This window comes from Urocampus carinirostris, chromosome 13, assembly GCF_059441175.1.
Source record: "Urocampus carinirostris isolate Australia breed hairy pipefish chromosome 13, RoL_Ucar_1.0, whole genome shotgun sequence".
Taxonomy (NCBI): Eukaryota; Metazoa; Chordata; class Actinopteri; order Syngnathiformes; family Syngnathidae; genus Urocampus; species Urocampus carinirostris.
In genome coordinates this window covers 33479286-33501657 of record NC_142361.1, presented here as the reverse complement: position 1 = coordinate 33501657, position 22372 = coordinate 33479286, and the positions used below count along the sequence as shown (strand labels likewise).

General features: G+C 42.4%; 1 protein-coding gene across 3 annotated transcripts in view; it reads right to left on the bottom strand.

Moving 5' to 3' along the window:
• Positions 1–1655: 1655 nt before the first annotated feature.
• The window catches only part of LOC148354382 (stromal membrane-associated protein 1-like), a 122877-nt gene continuing 102160 nt past the window's right edge, over positions 1656–22372 (bottom strand). For all 3 annotated transcript variants that reach the window (XM_088351711.1, XM_088351712.1, XM_088351713.1), the window contains 3 exons: positions 10251–10428; positions 8046–8179; positions 1656–3067 (listed from right to left, as the gene is read on the bottom strand). In XM_088351711.1, coding sequence (XP_088207837.1) covers positions 2954–3067; positions 8046–8179; positions 10251–10428 — 426 coding nt within the window. In that variant the 3' untranslated portion in view covers positions 1656–2953. The remainder of the gene's footprint in view (positions 3068–8045; positions 8180–10250; positions 10429–22372) is intronic.

The window sequence follows — 22372 nt, the reverse complement described above, 5'->3', positions numbered from 1 at the left end:
AATCTAAAGAGAAATAGAAAGAGAGATAGAGAGAAGGAGAGAAAGAGATGGAGAAAGCAAAAGAGAGAGAATGAGAGAATAGGAAAAAAGGAGAGCAAAAGAAGTTATAAAGACACAGAGAGAAAGAGACAGAGAGGAACAAAGAAAGAGAAAAGGAGACAGAGAGAGTGAAAGAGAGAGATAGAGTGAGAGAGAGAGAGAGAGAGAGAGAGAGAGAGAGAACAAAAAGCGAGAGAGAGAGATCGAAAAGCCAGAGAGTGAAGAGTGAGAGAGAGAAAAGCGAGAGAAAGGAAAAGCAAGAGAGAGAAGAGTAAGGAAGAAAAAAGCGATAGAGAATGAAAAGCAAGAGGAAGAGCAAAAAGCGAGAGAAAGAGAGAGCGAAGGAGAGAGAGAGAGATAGGAAAGCAAGAGGGGAAAGCAAGAGAGAGAGAGAGAAAGAGAGATAGGGGAAATTGAGAGAGAGAGAGAGGGAAAAGCCAGAGAGTGAACAGTGAGAGAGAAGAGAGGTTGAGAGAAAAGCGAGAGAGAAGAGCGAGAAAGCAAAAAGCGAGAGTGAAATGCAAAAGAAAGAGCAAAAAGCGAGGGAGAGAGAGAGAAAAGCGAGAGAGAGAGAGAGAAAGAACAGCATTCGTGAGAGACACCTGACTTTGCCGACATCAAGTAAATATATTTCAACCTGCAGCTTGTTTTTCTCTTGCGCTTCTCTGATTGGCCTCCTGTTTGACACCCCTGCTGTAATTCAAGGGCACAGTTTTGGCATTGATATGTTGTTACCCCCATCAATATCGAGGAAGTCATTGTTTTCTCCCCTTCAATGTTATCACTTGTGTATAACATGTGCTGTAAACTGACACAAATTCTGTATTTTTTCGCACGATTTCATCGGACAAAGGAGAAGAATCACTGACCTGAGCACCGACGATGGCTCCGGGGTTCAGACATCATTACCGCACAAAGACGGCACCGGTGAAACTATTACCTAGCCACCAAGCTCTCCAAAGGAGCCGGGGGGGCCAAAAGTGGGAGGAGCCAAAAAAAATGACACAGCAGAGAGAAGAAAGACCACCACAAGGGAACCCTATCTATTATCACTATTCACCATCGGCTCATTTGTAAAACGCTATTATAGAAGTATAGTTTGACTACATCAGGTAGTGTTCTCTGTTCTCCCAGATGGAAAACCAAAACCAGATACCGTGGTACCTCTTCATACGAGTACCCTAAACGCAAAAGTTTTCGGTATACGAGTTTTATATATTTGACTATAAAGGATTTTATACGATTGAATACAAGTTGGCAGCACGGCGGGGCGGTGGTTCGCGCGTGTGCCGCACAGTTCTGAGGTCATGGGTTAAAATGCTGCTACCAACCTTCCTGTGCGGAGTTTGCATGTTCTCACACAGTATCACACAGGTGATACTAATCAGTCATCGTGACAGATGTGAATTCCAATGACGTCTGCTAGCAGTGATCGAGACGATCCAGATTAGAGTTAAAATGGGTAAGACAAAATTGGTCTTTTCCCCAAAAAATATGTCTAAAGCAGGCACTCTCACAATCTCAACCCGGGCTCAATTCCTGTTGCCAAAACCAGGAGCCTCTCACAAATCACAAATGCTGTCCTCTCTCTCTCTCTCTCTCTCTCTTGCCCCCTTTTTATCTCACGCTCTATCTCTCTCTCTACTGTCTCTCTATTTCTCTTTCTTTGTTCCTCTATGTCTTTCTCTCTGTGTCGTTTTACCTTTTTCTTCTCTCCTTTTTGCCTTTTCTCTCTTTCTCTCCATCTTGCTTTCTACATCTCTCTTTCACCCCTTCTCTCTTTCTCTCCTTCTCTTTTTTCTCTTTTTTGCTTCCTCTCTTTCTATTTCTCTTTGGATTTCATTCTTTTTCTCTCTTTTCTTCCCCCTCTCTCACTATTTCACTTTTTATCTCTTTTGTTTCTCATGCTTTCTCTCTCTCTCTTTCTCTCTCTCTCTCTTGCCCCCTTTTTATCTCACGCTTTATCTCTCTCTATTTCGTCTCTCTTTTTCTCTGTCTTTGTTCCTCTTTGTCTCTTTCTCTCTGTGTCTTTTTACCTTCTTTTGCTCTCCTTTTTGCCCTTTTCTCTCTTTCTTTCCCCCCTCTCTCACTATTTCTCTTTTTATCTCTTTTGTTTCTCATGCTTTCTGTTTCTCTCTCTCTCTCTTTCTCTCCTTCTGTTTTTTCTCTTTTTTGCTTCCTCTCTTTCTATTTCTTTTTAGATTTCATTCTTTTTCTCTCTTTTGTTCCCCCTCTCTCACTATTTCTCTTTTTATTTCTTTTGTTTCTCAAGCTTTCTCTCTCTCTCTCTCTCTCTCTTGCCCCCTTTTTATCTCACGCTTTATCTCTCTCTCTTTCGTCTCTCTTTTTCTCTTTCTTTGTTCCTCTTTGTCTCTTTCCCTCTGTGTCTTTTTACCTTCTTTTGCTCTCCTTTTTGCCTTTTTCTCTCTTTTTTTCCCCCCTCTCTCACTATTTCTCTTTTTATCTCTTTTGTTTCTCATGCTTTCTCTCTCTCTCTCTTTCTCCCTTTCTCTCTTAATTTGTCCCACCCACTCGAGTTTTCTCCCCCTCTCTTTCTCCCATTTCTTTTTTTTTCTTCTTTCTCTCTAATCTACTAGTCCGGCCCCCGAGAGAATGTTTGTTCTACCGTGTGGCCCCCGAGTTAAAATGAATTGGACACCCCTGGTCTAAAGATTGTTATACGGCGTACAAAAAACGTGGTATGCGACGATGAGGGAGACTAATTTCATAGCTTGAAACTTTTCAATAAACGGGAACGGACCTATTAGTTTGGAATTATTTCCTATTAGAAAATTTTGCTTCGAGTTAAGAGTACGATTCTCGAACAAACGATGCTCATATGAAGAGGTACCGGTGTACAATAAAGAGAAACCAAGACCGCTAAGAGTATTCATGTTGCGGGACTGCTCATTGGTCACTTCCACAGCTGGGTGCTCAGGGTCTGTCCGGAGGCCGACCAACCGGCTGCGGCGCCTCCTGGTGGCGGTGCGCCCCCGTGTGTGGCCAGGCCGGACATCTGCTGGGACAGCTGAACAAAAAAAGAGAGTCGGATGAGATTTTCTTTTCACAATACAGTAATCCCTCGTTTTTCACGGTTAATGGGGACCAAGACCACCCGCGAAAACTGAAAATCAGCGAAGTAGCGGGGCCCCTTCAAAAATGCTTAAAAAAACGTATACAGGTATACAGTATACCCCCCCCTGTATACAGTACACCATATAGAATACGGGTAGAGAGAGAGAGAGAGTGAAATTCATGTTATAACAAAAAAAAAACTGTAAAATATGTTGTATGTACACGGAATAGGACTGCGGCGAAACCACTACGAACCATTCAGTATGATTGTATTAACCGCTCTCAACCAAATGCAGCCATCGCAGTTTATTTCGCTTGTCGGTTACATATTTAAAATAAAAACAGTGAAAATGTGATATTTGATGAGTGTTTGTGAAGTGTTTTGGGAAACAATAGCTAAAAAAATGGTCTGTGTTCATTTTAATAAAAGTGAAAGAGCTACCTTCTGACAATAACAACATATATTTTCCGCACTATAAGGCGCACCGGGTTATAGGGCGCACCCCGAAAAAATAGTTTTTGGTCCTATATTTGACATACATAAGGCGCACCGGATTATAAGGCGCTACAACGGGAACGTGGACAAAACAGTCAGATGGTTCAGTCCAACTTATTACCCCCTTAACATTCCCAAAGCTTGCAAAGACGCAAATACGTGTCGAGAACACGTGCAGATGCGGTGTCCGTACGATGTCACTCAAATGCATCGTTCCAAATATCATTCGGAAGGTTAAAGTCTTGGGATTCAAGAAATGCCAACCATTCCTTAGTTTCTATTTTCCTTTTCGCTCGAAACTTTACTGTGCATATGACAATAAATACTTGGAATTGAGTTGAATTTAAAAATAGACACTCCATTCCATCCATTATCACAGAAACATCGAGTTCAGTCCGAAACAAGATACAGGGAAAATATATAGCCGAAGTAGCTCACCGAAGTCGTTGTGTTCAATAATAATGTGCAGCCATGGTCCTCTTATATCCGTGAGTTTAGTAAATCCAGGAAAATGAAATATTTACAAATACAGAATAGTAAAAAAATGCTTTCTGTATGCCGTCAACCACGTGCTATACGCATTCATCTTTTTCGGCAAATTGCAGGCTTTGTTTCGCGGTTTAAGCCAATGCCAGCCTGTAAATGATAAAAAGGATCCGCCCCTTGACCTCCGAATAACTTTAGCCAATAGTGATCAATTCAAATGACTATTGACACATTGGTTAGCCAATGAAACGCCGGTAAATAAATCCCAGCATACACCGCGGACTACTTGGCGTTCGGGGGGAAATCGAGTCGGCGGCTGCAAGTTAGTTGGAAGACTTTGCGATTTAATATTGATCCATAAATAAGGCGCACTGTATTATAAGGCGCATGGTCAGCTTTTGAAAAAAATAAAGGCTTTTTGGTGCGCCTTATAGTGCGGAAAATACGGTACTTTAGCTAGCGGCATCGAACGGCTTTTACAACAAATACACGAAACCACACACAATTAGCCGTGTTTAGGTAGTACAAACAACCGCTCGCTTTTGACTGAGCCCCACATAAGAAGGGGGTGAGGTGGGAGGAGTTGAAGGAGGTTGGGGTGAGCGAAGCGGCAATGACTAAGCATTGTGTCAGGGCCTCCCCCTCCCCCTCACAATAAGAGTGTCCACACCGTGTCCTCAGTTGACATAAGCTCGGGCTCAATGGCGTCAAGTCAATAAATGCTTTTATTGAGAAGTTAAGGTCTATTTTTTAGACCCGCGAAGCTCTGAACCCGCAAAAGTGGAACCGCGAACTAGCGAGGTTCCACTGTCGTCATAAAAATAAACTAGCTGTACCCGACGTTCCCGCTCGATTACCGCTTCCCCCAACGTTCCTTCTGACACTTCCCCCTCAAGCTCTCCTATTCAGCACCTCATCTCTTCTCTCTGCTTGCCCTCGGTCTTCCATTTTGTCTTATCTATTATGAATGTGCCTTGGTGCTGCAATGCTCTCTTATCTGGTCATCTGAGAGCTTTGTGCAGGTATGTGAGGAAGCACATGCATGCGCTAATCCGCATTTCACTCACTGTATCTCTGTTTTACTCTATCCCCTCACCAAAGGAGGACATTTCACGGATTGAAGTTCTGACGTTAGTGTTCAAGGCAACTGGAATTAAGTTTCTTATAAAATGCATTTCCAACAGGGAAGATAAGACGTTTCTCTTCTATAGAGTGCCTAGGTTTGGTCTTGGCATTCAAGTTGACTTTTGGTTTTCTCCATTTTCCAACATTTGTTTCTGGCACTGTGCAAATAATATAATAATAAAATAAAATGAAATGTTTTTTTCATATGTCAGCTATTCCATTACTGCTCTCACCGCCGCAACCCGGGTTCGATTCCCATTGCGTGTTTTTTAGGTCAGCTACATTTACAGTAGTTTTGATTTAATTTTTTTAGAAAATTCTATTTTGTGGGGTTTACATTATAAGTCAAATCTTTTGTTAGTGTCTTTTTTACAATTACTAACCTACCTAGATTGTTAAAAACGGTTTGGTGACCACTATAATCATCCAGTAAATCAGGGGTGTCAAACTCATTTTAACTCAGGGGCCACTTGATAGAACAAACGCTTTTTCATATTTCAGCTATTCCAACACTGCTCTCACCGCCGCAACCCGGGTTCAGTTCCCATTGCGTGTTTTTTAGGTCAGCTACATTTACTGTCACGAAGTGGGTCGGGAATCAGGAAGTTGGAACTCATTTGCGTGGACGATCTGTCACTTTAATTGAGAAAGAAAAGTGGTCCAACACACAAACGGACCAGAAACAAAAAAAAGCAGGCTCAAAGGCAGGGAAAATTACAATTTAGGCATTACTCAGATCAAACAGGCATGAACAGGTTTTCAACAAGGGTAAACAACGATCTGGCAAAAGGCAGTTCCAAAAGTAAGTAAGTACCCATAGGAGTAATCAGGAAATGCAGGTCAGCCGGTGTCAAGGGGCGGGGCCAGCTGGGCGCCATGACAACCGTGCAGGACATGACATTTACAGTAGTTTTGATTTAGTGCACCTTATACTTTAGTATAGTGCGCCTTTTACATCAAAAAATATTTTTGACAAAAGGTTAATTTGTGTGGTTTACATTTTTTTGTCAAATCTTGTGTTAATGTCCTTTTCACAATTACTAACCTACTTAGATTGTTAAAAATGGTTTGGTCACCTATATGATCATCCCATAAATGAGGGGTGTCAAACTCATTTTAACTCGGGGACAACACGATAGAGCAAACCTTCTCTCGGTGCCGGACTGGTGGATTAGGGAAACAGAAAAAAAAGAAAGAAATGAGGGAGAGAAAAGTAACGATGGTGGGACGAAGAAAGAGAGAAAGGGAGAAAAAAAAGAGAGAGAAAAGAGAGGGAGAGAAAGTATGAGAAACAAAAGAGAGAAAGAGCAAGAGAGGGGGAAAGAAAGAGAGAAAGAATGAAATAGAAAGAGAGAAAGAGAGAAGGAGGGAAAAGAGAAGGAGATAAAGAGAAAAGGGGAGAAAGAGAGATGGAGTAAAGAAGAGGAAAGCGTCAGACCGTCCTACGAACCTACGCTTTTGCTAGGCAAGCACCGTACCCTCCGACAATCTCCTCCTCTGTTTTCTCCTGCCTGTTACCTGTTGCCGACCTGTTTCTGGACCCGTTTCTGGACCCGTTTCTGCCCTGCTCTTCCGTCCCGGCCATCGACCTGTTTTGCCCCGTTTTCTGCCTTATACTTGTTGCCGACCTTTTGTCTGGACTCGATTACCGCCCTTGCTCCCCTGTCCCGTCTACCGACCAGCTTTCCTGCCACCCACAACTATCCTCGCTCGCCACGGAAGTGCCACTTCCACGTTCCTGCCATCAGCCACCCGTGTCCGACGATCATCGGCGCCAACAGCCCTGAGCACTGATTGCTTCCTGGACTCTTTTTAAACCCCCGGCTTCCAAGAGGAAGCTGTCAGACCGTCTACGAACCTATGCTTCCAGCTAGACAAGCTCTCTACCTTCCGACATTCTCCTGCCCTGTTTTCTCCTGCCTGATACCTGTTGCCGACCTGTTTTCTGGATTCGTTACCGCCCTTGCTCCCTCGTCCCGGCTACCGACCAGCTTTCCAGCTACCCACGACTATCCTCGTCTACGAACCTATGCTTCCAGCTAGGCACGCTCTGTACCTTCTGACATTCTCCTGCCCTGTTTTCTCCTGCCTGATACCTGTTGCCGACCTGTTTTCTGGACTCGTTACCGCCCTTGCTCCCTCGTCCCGGCTACCGACTGTCATGATTACCCAAGTGGAGCCACCTGGGGTAATCATGTGGCGCGCTGGAATGTGCTTCCTGATTGGTTAATGCTCCCTTTTTAAACGCGTTACGTGGAGAACTCTTGGTCGGAGGATTACTTCTGTACCCCGTAAGACTCTCCCGATTACATGTGCCTTCTTGTTTACCTGATTCTGCCTGCCTGCCTCCGATCCGATCTGCCTCCGATCCGACCTGCTTTCGTCCCACGCTACGATCTTCTCTTCAGTCCTGGTAAACGTCTCCCGCTAACCCTTACGCTTCCCCAAAAAGAATTGTACGAACGCTCTGGGGTCTCCTGCTCTGTTCTGGTCTTCCCTGACACCGACCAGCTTTCCAGCTACGACTATGCTCGTCTATGAACCTATGCTTCCAGCTAGGCACGCTCTGTACCTTCTGACATTCTCCTGCGCTGTTTTCTCCTGCCTGATACCTGTTGCCGACCCGTTTCTGGACCCGTTTCTGCCCTGCTCTTCCGTCGTGGCCATCGACCTGTTTTGCCCCGTTTCCTGCATGATACTTGTTGCCATCATCTCTATTTCAATAAAACTGGGTCCTGTCTCCGTTTCTGGCTTGTGACAATTCCGTGTTTCAATTGATATTCAAAGAGTGAATTGTTTACAAACCGTCTCCTCATGGTATTACCTGTCCCACACACTGTCCTTGCTGAACACCGTGCATGTTCTGCTGCATGTCCCCGTAGTTGCCGTTAGGTAGGGTGGTGACGGACCCTCCCCCCGTCATGGCGCCGTCGAAGCCCCGCTCGGTGATTTGCATTCCTGTGGCACGACACACAAAAGTCCAGTCATCCGGAACCGTTTCAACTTTCACTTTCGTCAGTGTTTATTTAGATTCCAGGCGGACGACGTAGCACGCTAGTCTTATTTCCATTTTTAATCCTCTAGATAAATCAGTGTAATCACTGGGTAATATAATCAATGTTCTCATAAAGCTACTGCCTTGCCCTTACAATAATGATGCGTCCCAATTTCTACACTTGATTGGCCAAATGGGAATACTTAACGGACATAGCAGAACCAACACTCTTTTACTGATGATAAAAGGAGAGAGAGTCTGCTTTGACTTCTCTGGACTTGCTTTTCTTCCCCTCTGTCTCTTTCTCTCGCTTTTTGCTCTTTCTCTTGCTTTTCATTCTCTATCGCTTTTTTCTTCCTTACTCTTCTCTCTCTTGCTTTTCCTTTCTCTCGCTTTTCTCTCACTCTTCACTCTCTGGCTTTTCGATCTCTCTCTCTCTCGCTTTTTCTTCTCTCTCTCTCTCTCTTTCTGTCTCTCTCTCTCTCTATTTATCTCTCTCTGTCTCACTCTATCTCTCTCTTTCACTCTCTCTGTCTCCTTTTCTCTTTCTTTGTTCCTCTCTGTCTCTTTCTCTCTGTGTCTTTATAACTTCTTTTGCTCTCCTTTTTTCCTATTCTCTCATTCTCTCTCTTTTGCTTTCTCCATCTCTTTCTCTCCCTCTCTCTATCTCTCTTTCTATTTCTCTTTAGATTTCATTCTTTCTCTCTTTTTTCCTCTCTCTCTCTCGCTATTTCTCTTTTTAACTCCTCACGCTTTATCTCTCTTTCTCCCTCTCTTTTTTCTCTCTCTTTCTTTTTCTTTCTCTCTCACTCTCTCTCACTCTCTCTTCCCCCCTCTTCTCTTACTCTCAATGTCTCTGTCTTTCACTCTCTCCGTCTCTCTTTTTCTGCTTTTCATTACTCTGACTTTTCTTATGCCTACCCTTGGATTTATTATTGTCAGTATTGTGCTTAAGGCGACCAATATATACATAGGTACATATACGTTGCTCTTCACAAATAATTCATAGTAAAGGTACTGAAGGATTCTATACATTTGACTATAAAGGATTTTATACGATTGAATACAAGTTACATTTATTGAGTTTAATGCAATATATTCACTGACTGGGCTTTAGTTCAATGACAGGTCACGCTGTTCCAAATGCAGAATATTTTGACTTCTCTGGACTTGAATGCTTTTCATTACTCTGACTTTTCTTATGCCTACCCTTGGATTTGTTATTGTGAGTATTGTGCATAAGGCGATCAATATATCCATAGGTACATATATACGTTGTTCTTCAATGTTTTATTGATACTAAACACAAATAATTCATCGTAAAGGTACTGAAGGATTCTATACATTTGACTATAAAGGATTTTATACAATTGAATACAAGTTACATTTATTGAGTTTAATGCAATATATTCACTGACTGGGCTTTAGTTCAATGACAGGTCACGCTGTTCCATATGCAGAATATTTTGACTTCTCTGGACTTGAATGCTTTTCATTACTCTGACTACCTTTGGATTTAGTATTGTGAGTATTGTGCATAAGGCGACCAATATATACATAGGTACATATACAATGTTTTTCAATGTTTTATTATGGGCTTCAGCGCTGTTAGGAACAGAGACACAAAAGCCCGCGGGAAGCGGAGAGGGGCTGAACTCGCTATCTACGTGAACACGAGGCGGTGTAACCCTGGGCACAAAGATTTCCATCTGCTGCAGGGACGTCGAACTTTTGGACTAGCGTGTGACGTCATCCACTCTGCTGCTGCTAAACTACAACACAGCACCCCGAGGCCATCCTGTTAATCTGTTAATAAACAAGAAAAGGATACTGCTGGAAGTGTGAATTTCCCTACGGGGATGAATAAAGTATCTATCTATCTATCTAAGTACTCATGCATGCATATCACTAATTAGCTCTGATGATTAAAAGCCTATAGAGGCGAGGATGGATGATTTAAATAAACATCCGACAAACACTGTAAAGATAAAATTTCGATTGTTTGTGTATTTGTGCATAGGTTTTGAATATGACCTTGCCCGGCAGCAGTCTCTTGCTGGCTCCGTGGCTGATTGCCCACAGAGCTGGTGGCGTACAGGGACAGGATGGAGTCTTTCGATAAGAGCTTCCTGGTTTCTGCCTTTGTGGTGGTGCAGGTGGAAGTAGAGGAGGAGGATGAAGAAGTGGAGGGATCGGCTACCCCGGAACCAGGCTGTGGGGTGAAGAAAAATGGATAGAAATTTCCCATCAAAAAATGCATACCTTGACATTTTTTTATCCCCTCTTAGATCAAACCAGAATAGCGACAGTAGTATGAAAACGTATCGGAACCTTTTGGGATTTCGCATATGTCTGCATGAAATCAACATCAAATGTGTTCCAATCTTTTTGAAAATGAATAAATGGGCTGGTATATAAGCTGGGGAGCCGACCACACCTTTGCTACTGACATGGCAGGTAGGATCCTCTGTCATGATGACTGATTAATTTCACCTGTGCCCGCTCGTTTGGCACCAGCCACTGCTGGCTTCCTGATTGGTTCCCCGTCTTACTTAAAATCAGTCCTTTCATCGCCTGTTGTCAGTCCGTCAGCGAACCTCTGTTTCAACAAGGCAAGCATTTTGACTCCCGTCGGCAGTGTTCCCTCTAAGCTGCGCACTGCTCGCACATTCTCTGCGCACAAGAAAATCTAGCCAGCGCACAAAAATGAGGGCTCAGAATTACTAATTAAGAAGCGACTTAAGTCAAAGTTACAGTGCATGAAGGTCAAAATACACAGGGTCCCCTGACGTTGTGTCCTAAATGCGGTATTTTGAAGTCGAGTCGAAGGAGAACGAAGTTGAGTAAAGTTAGTAGAGTTTGTGGGGGAACCGGCTTCTTCGACAAAAAGGAACCGGCGGCTCTTTCGGGTCCTAAACAACTCATCGGGTTGTTTTTGCTTCTTTAATCCCAACATGACCAAATATTTTGTAAAAGTATGCACAAAATGACTTAAAGGAAGGGGGGAATAGAACAAAAAAGAGAAAAATACCAAAACGAAAAAGCTGAGAAAAAAAGAAACAAAAGGAAGAGAAAAAAGAAGGAATAATTTAGAAATAAGCCAGAAAAATGAACACAATGAGATTTTTTTTTAAAGGAATTTTGAAAAAAGTAGAAAAAAAACACGGAAAAAAGAAGAAAAAGTTTGTGTTGCGTTCAAATAATTTCCAATGATATCAAGTGAATCTTGTTGCCAACATTGTACTTCCACTAAACAATGCCATTAAGTACAGTTCTGTATCTTACAACCGACTAAATAAGCCCCCAAAAATTGTAATATTAAGCGACAAAATATATCAGGAAATAAAAAGAAATGGATATCTTGTGAAAGAATTGTAAGAACAAACGACGTTTTTAGGCCGTACAACCTTTGCAATCGTACATGAGTCAATTCATTCAAAAGAGAAAAATCATTTTGCATTGCCGGAAACTCAGCAAAATGTAACTTGATGTCAAGTTTTGGACATGTTTGATAATGAAGTATCTTGCCACACTTGGGATTATGGTGGCTCACTGTTGTTTCAAGCGTTGCTCACCGACTTTGTGTGAACGCTCAGACCCGTAAGGAAAATTACAGGGAACATTGCCCGTCGGTCCCACTTTTTTCACCCGTTTTCCACCCGTCCGTTCCCAATTTCCCTGTCTCTGGCTACAACCTGTTTTTTGACCCCGACCACATTTTGATCGCCCGTCCCGGCTTACAACTCGTTTTTTAATCCCGACCACGTTTTGCTCTTCTGTCCCGGCGAGCGACCTGTTTTTCTGTCTACGACACTACCATCTCCCGCTCCGGAATATCCACTTCCGCATTCGGAACACGTTCCGATTCTGTGAGCTTGCTTCCCGCGTTCCTCTTTATCTCAATAAACTTGTGAGAAACGTTACGCGTCTGGGTCCTTATTCCGTTCTGGTACACTACGTAGTTATCGATGACAATAAAGACGATATTATTCCATTCTGGAACTTTTAATTTTTATCATTAATGATTGATCTGAGCGGGGATGCTCGTGTCTGGTGAGGCACAGTCAATATTACAGATAAATAAACCTACATCAAATATAAACCGAGCGCTTGTCTTGGGAGCGAGAGGTCGCAGGTTCGATCCCCGGCTCCTCCGAATTAAATGTCAAAGTGTCCTTGGGCAAGACACTGAACCCCTAATACCCCCAGGTAGGTGCCTTGCATGGCTGCTGCCACTATCGGTGTGTGTGTGTGAATGGGTACGTGTTAAGCACATTGTAAAGCGCTTTGGGAAGTCTTCAGTGACTTGAAAATTGCTATAGGAATGCAGACGATTCACCATTTATGAATAGGAAATCTTACATAGAAAAAAAAGTAAATGCAATACTCTAACGTATTCTATAGCTTGGGAGCCCTTTGAGACTCCTTGTCACGGTTGCCATGGCGCCCATTTGGCCCCGCCCGTGTGACGCCAGATTCAGCTCGTTGACAGATTGGCTTTCCGTCTATTTAAGCTCAGTGCTCTCACTCTTCCTTTGTCAGTCCGACAACGACCCTCTTCCCCTCAAGACGTGGGTTTTGACTCAATCCTGTTTCCTGTTGGTATTTCCTGTCCGGTATTGTTCCCGTTTATTTTATCCTGTTTAAAATCGGTTTCAAGTTTCGTTTCTATCTAGTTTGTCCTGTTGAATTTTGATATCCTGTTTTGATATCAATCTTGTCTGTCCCGTCCTGTCCGGTATCGACCCCATCCGTCTGAAATCTGCTTGGGCAATTGGTATCGCTCTCGTCGGCCTCTGGCTTCCTGTCTTCCCACGCTAGACCGCTGCTTAACGTGCATGTCTCCCCATTTCTCGTAAAATAAAAGGCTTGTGTGAAAAACGTCACATATTTGGGTCCTGATCCTGTTCCGGTTCATGACACTCCTTGTGATAAAGGGCTATACAAATAAACATGACGTGAATTATTTTGAGAATCCATTGAATTAGAAATTTATCAGAAGGTTACTGCAATTAGTAGTTACTAATAATACACTGTAGGATACAATTAAAACGATTGTCACGGTTGCCATGGCGCTCAATTGGTCCCGCCCGTGTGACGCCAGATGCGGCTCGTTGACAGATTCAGAAGGGTTTTGCCTTTAGCCTAGCTGTTAGCCCGGCCCGACAACCTCGCTTCCTCCTCCGGTCACACCGCCTTCTCTTGCCACTCTGCTTCGCTGCTTTGTAGGCCGCTGGGACTTGTTTACGTAGCACTCCGAGGCTAAGTAAACACTCCAGAGTGGTCGTAGCAACGAGCGCTGGATTTCTGGATGATCGCATATCCAGCAAAAAACTGCCATTGTATATTAATCTGCAGTTAGAGTTGACTTTGTTTGCCGTCAAAAACTGAGTCGAAGACTGGGTTTTATGACCAAAATGTAAGAAACTGTAGCGAGCCGATGCAGCCGCAGCCGTACAGGGCGCCGCCATCTTTCAGTGATGGCTTTCCATCTATATAAGCTCAGTGCTCTCACTCTTCCTTTGTCAGTCCATCAACTAACTTCTGCCCCGCAAGACGTGGGTTTTGACTCGGTCCTGTTTCCTGTTGGTATTTCCTGTCCGGTATTGTTCCCGTTTATTTTATCCTGTTTAATATCTGTTGTGATACGTGAATCCCCGTTTTTGCCTGTATTTTTGCTTTAGTTTTGCCAAGTCCAGTGAATCCCCGTTTTCCCTGTGTTTTTTGCTCTTGTTTTGCCAAGCCCTGTAAATCGTTTTTGATCCTGTTTTGTTCTCTGCCCGATCTGTTTGATTTTGACCACTTCCCCGTTCCGATCAGTCTACTTCCGCGACCAACGATCTCCGGATCGAGTGCGCACTCATTCCTCTCTTCCCCAATAAACTGTGAGTAACGTTACGCGATTGGGTTCTCCTTCCTGTTTCCTGTTCTGGTTTGTGACAACGATTGCATTGAAAATATATAAATAATGAGAATATACTATATTTTTGATACAAAATACTAAGCTTCACATCATTTTTGCACTCTCAAAACCGTTCTTTATGTGCGCATGTGGGAAAACACTCGAGTGTAGAGTGAGGTAAAACGGGAAGGAGAAGCTTCTCGGAGATGATAAGAGGAGACTGCAAAAAAATAGTGGCCGCTACGGAGCACACACACGGCGCTTTTAACGTTGCGCTCGACTACTTAAGACAGCAGTGCCGCACTCATCTGTCTTGCTCAGCTGATTTCCTTTGGTAGAAGAGGCAAAGAGTTGAAGGGCGGGAAGGTAAAAAGGAATGTGGGTGTTGAAGGATGCCATTTATAAACAAGCGAGGGCGGAGAAACAAGTACAGAGATGGTGAGGGAAAAATAGTGCAGAGGTGAGGATGGGTCTGTGTACGAAGACATACCTGTCAACATGTACGTTTTTGCCGTACAAAGTACGTTTATTATGCATTTTAAGACGTGTACCACGTACGAGAAAATCTGTACGAAAAAACCCAAATTTGTCAATCATGGGTGCCGTCTGGTATACACCGACTATCACCGAACGGCAAATCGATTAAGTCAAACGAGTTCGCCGCGGTAGCCTCTATCTCGGTATCGTTTTTTTCGTTGCAAGCGAGGGGTTTGTTGCTACTGTGCGCAGGCGTCTGCCGCCTCGGATTTCCCATCATGCATCATTCCGTGGTTGTTGTGTAGTGAAAGGAAGTCCATCTCTTTTTAGAGAACCGGCTTTTCCGGCTCAACTCATTTAATAGAGCCAGCTCTCAAACGGCTCACTTGCTTTGATGCATTATCATACTTGTCAACCTGTATGTTTTTGCCGTACAAAGTACGTTTATTATGCATTTTAAGACGAAAATCTGTACGGAAAAATGCAAATTTGTCAATTATGGGTACCTATCACGAAATCAATCAAGTCAAACGAGTCCGCCGCGGTAGCCTCTATCTCGGTATCGTTTTTTTCGTTGCAAACGAAGCGAGCGGTTTGTTGCTACTGTGCGCATGCGTCTGCCGCCTGGGGATTTCCCATCATGCATCATAGCAGTTGGCCTACATTACAACATAGTTTTGAAATTTCTTTGGATACAATCATCAAGTCACGATGGGCGAACCTGAATTAAAACGACGTAAGTCATTCTGATCTGAAAACAACAGGCGAGGTTGATTGAGTAAATTTGAAATACACGTGGTCTTAAAAAACTCGGATTTCATGTGGTGGTTGTGTAGTGAAAGGAAGTCCGTCTCTTTTTAGAGAAGCAGCTTTTTCGGCTCACCTCATTAAAGAGAGCCGGCTCTCAAACGGCTCACTTGCTTTGATGCATTATACTACGAATGATTATGTTGTACAAAGAAGTTACGAAAAAAAAGGAAGAATAAAAGGAGAAAATGAAAAAAGACAGGATCTCTTTAATCAGTATATTACCAACAATTATTTAAAGCAGAAAATGAATTCATAATTTGAATAAGAAAATCTATTCTACTTAATTATATTTGCATGTATTTTTTCCTTCTACGGTGAACCGTCATGTCCTGCACGGTTGTCATGGCGCCCAGCTGGCCCCGCCCCTGGACACCGGCTGACCTGCATTTCCTGATTTCTCCTATAGGTACTTTTGGAACTGCCCTTTGCCAGATCGTTGATTACACTTGTTGAAAACCTGTTTATGCCTGTTTGATACCTGTTTATTCTTGTTGTGCTTGTTGGACTTGGTTGCACTTCGGTGTAACATTCTGAGAGATTCCTGCAAATTCTGTTTAATCCCGTTAAATACCTAGTCTGTAGTTTTGCCTGCATTTGAGCCTGCTTTGTTTTGTTTTTGTCCCGTTTGTGTGGTCGACATCTTTTCTTTCTCAATTAAAGTGACAGATTGTCTACGCGAATTAATTCCAACTTCCTGCTTCCCGACCCGCTTCGTGACATGAACATCCAAGCTACTTCATTTTTTAACCTTTTTTATAATAAACCTCATTCACGTCGAGTAACTCAGTATCTCACAACAAAATGACTCCATTTTGTGCAGGCTTGGGGAGTAACGGAATACATGAAACGGCAAAAATGATGTTGGCAAGCTGTTTGGATTTATTTTCATTTTGTTTCTGTCGCATTTTATGTTAGTTTTGCCGGAGATCAAAGAGATCAAAGCCAGGAGTGAAAGCTTACCATGTGTTGTGAGTCATCATTTTATTAATATTTAGTTTATGTTGTCTTTTATTAGCATATTTGCTATTGAAGTCATCCAAAAGTCATTGAAAGTAATCCAATTAAAGTAACCCTACCCAACTCTGCATTTTATGTTAGTTTTGCCGGAGATCAAAGCCAGGAGAGAAAGCTTACCACGTGCTGTGAGTCACAATTGTATTCATATTTAGTATCTTTTGTCTTTTATTAGCATATTTGGCATTTGAGTGATCCAAAAGTAATTGAAAGTAATCCAGTTAAAGTAACCCTACCCAACCCTGCATTTTATGTTAGTTTTGCCGGAGATCAAAGAGATCAAAGCCAGGAATGAAAGCTTACCACGTGTTGTGAGTCATCATTTTATTCATATTTAGTTTATTTTGTCTTTTATTAGCATATTTGGTATTGGAGTCATCCAAAAGTAAGTGAAAGCAATCCAGTTAAAGTAACCCTACCCAACCCTGCATTTTATGTTAGTTTTGCCGGAGATCAAAGCCAGGAGAGAAAGCTTACCACGTGTTGTGAGTCATCATTGTATTCATATTTAGTTTATTTTGTCTTTTATTAGCATATTTGGTATTGGAGTCATCCAAAAGTAATTGAAAGCAATCCAGTTAAAGTAACCCTACCCAACCCTGCATTTTATGTTAGTTTTGCCGGAGATCAAAGAGATCAAAGCCAGGAGAGAAAGCTTACCACGTGTTGTGAGTCAAAATTTTATTCATATTTAGTTTATTTTGTCTTTTATTAGCATATTTGGTATTGGAGTCATCCAAAAGTAATTGAAAGTAATCCAGTTAAAGTAACCCTACCCAACCCTGCATTTTATGTTCGTTTTGCCGGAGATCAAAGAGATCAAAGCCAGGAATGAAGGCTTACCACGTGTTGTGAGTCATCATTTTATTCATATTTAGTTTATTTTGTCTTTTATTAGCATATTTGGTATTGGAGTCATCCAAAAGTAATTGAAAGTAATCCAGTTAAAGTAACCCTACCCAACCCTGCATTTTATGTTAGTTTTGCCGGAGATCAAAGAGATCAAAGCCAGGAATGAAAGCTTACCACGTGTTGTGAGTCATCATTTTATTCATATTTAGTTTATTTTGTCTTTTATTAGCATATTTGGTATTGGAGTCATCCAAAAGTAATTGAAAGCAATCCAGTTAAAGTAACCCTACCCAACCCTGCATTTTATGTTAGTTTTGCCGGAGATCAAAGCCAGGAGAGAAAGCTTACCACGTGTTGTGAGTCACAATTGTATTCATATTTAGTATCTTTTGTCTTTTATTAGCATATTTGGTATTTGAGTGATCCAAAAGTAATTGAAAGTAATCCAGTTAAAGTAACCCTACCCAACCCTGCATTTTATGTTAGTTTTGCCAGAGATCAAAGAGATCAAAGCCAGGAGAGAAAGCTTACCACGTGTTGTGAGTCACAATTGTATTCATATTTAGTATCTTTTGTCTTTTATTAGCATATTTGGTATTGGAGTCATCCAAAAGTAATTGAAAGTAATCCAGTTAAAGTAACCTTACCCAACCCTGGATTTAAGCTTAAAGAATCTTTGAAGACACACCAGTACTGGTGCATCAGGTATTCACAAACCCACGGGGCTAAAAATAGATGAAACGCATGCGGAGCATCCTTGCTCCTAAAGAAAGCCGTAAAAAGGGAAATTACCCAGAATTCCAGTCGATATCAGCCAGTATAACATGACTCACAGAGCAAAGTACTTCTGTTCCGAGGATAATTCACAAGCTGGAAACACACATTTCGCTCACTTTAAATCCTCACTGACGGATAATAAGCTTCCATCCTTCCTTCGTTGAGCAATATTTAAAAAAAAAAACGCTTGGAGGAGTTTAATTAAGTTGGCATTACGATATGGCGACGGACTGTTTGGCTTGCGTAGCTTGGATTGTCGCGGTTAATTGGGACTTTGGTGTAGAGAAAGATTTATTTACCGGCGTTTCATTGGCTAACCAATGTGTCAATCATCATTTGAATGGATCACTATTGGCTAAAGTTATTCGGAGGTCAAGGCGCGGATCCTTTTTATCATTTACAGGCTGGCATAGGCTTAGACGGCAAAACAAAGCCTGCAATTGGCCGAAAAAGATGAATGCGTATAGCACGTGGCTGACGGCACACAGAAAGCATTTTTTCTATTCTGTATTTGTAAATATTTTGTTCTCCTGGATTTACTACACTCACGGATATAAGAGGACATTGGCTGCACATTATTATGAACACAATGACTTCAGTGAGCTACTCCGGGTTTTATATTGTCCCTGTATCTTGTTTCAGACTGAACTCGATGTTTCTGTGATAAGCGGTGCAGATAATGGATGGAAAGGAGTGTCTATTTTTAAATTAAGAAAGAGAAAAGAGAGAAAAGGAAAAAAAGGAAATTAGAGCAAAAGAGGTTAAAAAACACAGAGAGAGAAAGAGACAAGGAGCTACAAAGGAAGAGAAAAAGAGAGACACAGAGAGTGAAAGAAACGGAGACAGTGGGAGAAAAGGGGTGAGAAAGAGAGAGAGAGAGAGAGAGAGAGAGAAACAAAAGAGATAAAAAATCCTGAGAGAGGGGGAAAAGAAAGGGAGAGGAAGAAAGAAATCCAAAGAGAAATAGAAAGACAGAAGGAGAGAAAAGAGAAAAGAAAGCGCGGAGGGTAGGAAGAGAGAAGGAGAAAAGAGAGAAAAGGGAAAAAGGAAGTTAGAGCAAAAGAAGTTAAAAAGACACAGAGAGAGAAAGAGACAGATCAACAAAGGAAGAGAAAAAGAGAGACACAGAGAGTGAAAGAGACAGAGACAGAGAGTGGGAGAAAAGAGGTGGAAGAGAGAGAGAAATAAATACAAGTACAGTGTCTTTGTTCGAGGCACCTGGTTTTGGCAACATCGAGTTGACATATTTCAACCTGCAGCTTGTTTTTCTCTTGCGCTTCTCTCTCGTGGGCCGGATTCCATCCCTTAGCGGGCCTGATCTGGCCCGCGGGCCGCCTGTTTGACACCTGTGATTTAGACGTTTAACTGACACTTGTAGTCTTGTGTATCATAATCCCTTTTAACCTTTCTTTACCTCCAACACTTAGTATCCATAAAGCGTTTTTAAATCATGGGATTTAATTACGATAGGAAACATTTCCACTCCGTTCCATTTCATTGTCTACCTTTCCATTTTAGTCCAGTGACTACATTTTATGATGATTGTTCAAACTGTTCAAAGCATCAATAGCCAGTCTGAAATTAAATATTCCAATTGGATATTAAACAGATTCATGCATTATTTGATCATTTTTCTGCCGCTTAAATGTTTAGTTTTGGTCTGTAGGCAAAAAAATTACAAAAACAATCTTAAAAAAAATTAAAAAAGACTCTAGAAGGCATGAGTGAATGTCATTATGTCACATTAGACTTTTACAAACCAAGTGGGGAAAACGTCAGAATATTTACAAGATAGTGTCATGAACAAGAACAGGACCCAAATGCGTGACGTTTCCAGGGTTGGGTAGGGTTACTTTAACTTGATTACTTTCAATTACTTATGGATTACTCCAATACCAAATATGCTAATTAAAGACAAAATAAACTAAATATGAATAAAACGTGGTAAGCTTTCTCTCCTGGCTTTGACTCAGCTGTTTATTCATTTTGGGAGTGAATGGAGTTGTGGAAAGCTTGTTTGTTATCTATTAATAAAGTTTGACTGACCTATCTGACTGTTTTGTTGGCATTCCCTTTAGCGCGGCACCATCTAATGGTTGCATGACGTAACTACATTCTCTACTGTAGTCAAGTCAAGTCACATTTATTTATATGGCCCTTAATCACAAAAATCTCTCGAAGGACTGCACAGGATTACAATTACAAAATTGCACAATTACCTGATCTTAAACCAGCATGCACTCATAGCGCCTTATAATGCGGTGCGCCTTATGTATGGAAAAAGTTTTAAAATATATCATTCATTGAAGGTGCGCCTTATAACACGGTGCGCCTTATAGTGCGGAAAATACGGTAAATAGGAGGTGCAAATCACACAACTTAGGTTAGGGCCCGGTCACACAGCCGTTTGCGTCTGTATCGCGGGTAAAATTTTGCGTTTTTTTTTTGCCCGTGGTTGCCCGCGATGGAAAATGCGCAAAATTGGCCAACCCGCTGTTCATCGGTGGTATGCCCGCAAAACAGACGCCGGCGACTGTTCCGCTTCCTCATCGCGTCATTTCCGCGTCATTTTCTCGTGTGGACCACGGGTATAAAAGCTGCCGAGCCGGCGTTATGCCGAGAAATGCATCCTTGCCGAGATTTGCATCCCCTCGCTACTACAACCACTTTTACTCGTTTTATCTCACTTTTATATCACTTTTAGGGAATTTAATGGCGAACATATAACCAAAACCACTTTGTCTTGCATTTGTTGGGAATGTAATACAACTTAAACCATTCCGTCTTTGTATTTGTTGTGAATGTAATCGAACGGTAATGCACGCCGTATACAAATCACTTTTGAGCAGGTAACGTGTTTATTTTCCCTTTTTCTATTCAAATCGCTCGTATTGAAACTGTTATGCACTCTACCATAAAGCTTATTTCTGCATAACAAGCTTTACCAGCTCAGTAGCCTAGATGGTAAGGCGCCCGCTTTGAGACTGGGAGGTTCGGGTTCGCGCCCCGGCCGAGTCATTCCTAAGACTTAAAAAGTGGTCGGCGGCGCCCTCTCTTGGCTGCGGCTGCATCGGGTCAGATGCAATCGACATTTCGTTCTGTGTACATTGTTACACAGAATGACAATACAAGGAAATTATTATTATTATTATTATTATTTACGGTAGAGTGCATAACAGTTCTCAAAAGTGATTTATATAATTAATAATAATAATAATTTCCTTTGTATTGTCATTCTTTGTAACAATGTACACAGAACGAAATGTCGATACACCTGACCCGTTGTAGCGAGTCGATGCAGCCGCAGCCAACAGAGGGCGCCGCCATTATACCAATTAGGTATGTCTCGGCCGAGGCGCGAACCAGCGACCTCCCAGTCTCAAAGCGGGCACACTACCATCTAGGCTACTGAGCTACGGTGTGCATTGCCGTTCGATTAGGTTCACAACAAAAACAAAGACGGAATGGTTTATGTTGTATTACATTCCCAACAAATGCAAGACGAAGTGGATTTGGTTATATGTTCGCCATTACATTCCCTAAAAGTTAGATAAAACGAGGTAAAAGTGCTTGTAGTAGCGAGGGGATGCAAATCTCAGCAGGGATGCATTTCTCGGATAACACCGGGCTGTAGAAATCATAACCGCTCAAGACACAGTCCCGTGAAGATCAAGATTTCAAGCTATGGCATCATTTTTATTTTATTATCTTGAAAAGAAATGTCAAGAAATAAAAATGGATTAAGACGAGGTCACTACGGTGACGGGGATCCATGTCCACCCCTTAACGTCTCGAGCACAACTGTGGTGTGCTCGGCAAATCGCGCTGTATATACGCGGAGAAAGGCGTTTGACCGTCACACGCGTAACACGCTAATTTCACGTAATAACACCGCGATACAGGCGCAGAACATGCTATTACCGTGCTCCACCCACGATTACCCGCTGAAATTTCCCGTCCTACCCGCGGCCAGAGCACGTCGTTCCGCGTCACTTCCGCGTCATTACCTCGTGTGCCGCCCGAGGTTAACACGTGGTCTAAAGTTTTGAGCAGCGCAAAACTTTTTCGCGCGGCCAACCGCGTGTGATTTTCCGACCGCGTGTAAAGCACTGCTGTATCTCGTCTGTATGGCGGTCTCAAGCGTCCAACAGCGTCTGCTTCACAGGCAGAAATCTCTGGCCGTGATTCAGACGCAAACGGCTGTGTGACCGGGCCCTTAGGGAGGAGAAATTCACTTTCACTTAATATTCTTCACCATACTTGCACACACATGCACGTAAATGCACATGAGCTCCCACATAGCGTGCGATATGTTAGGGGCTCC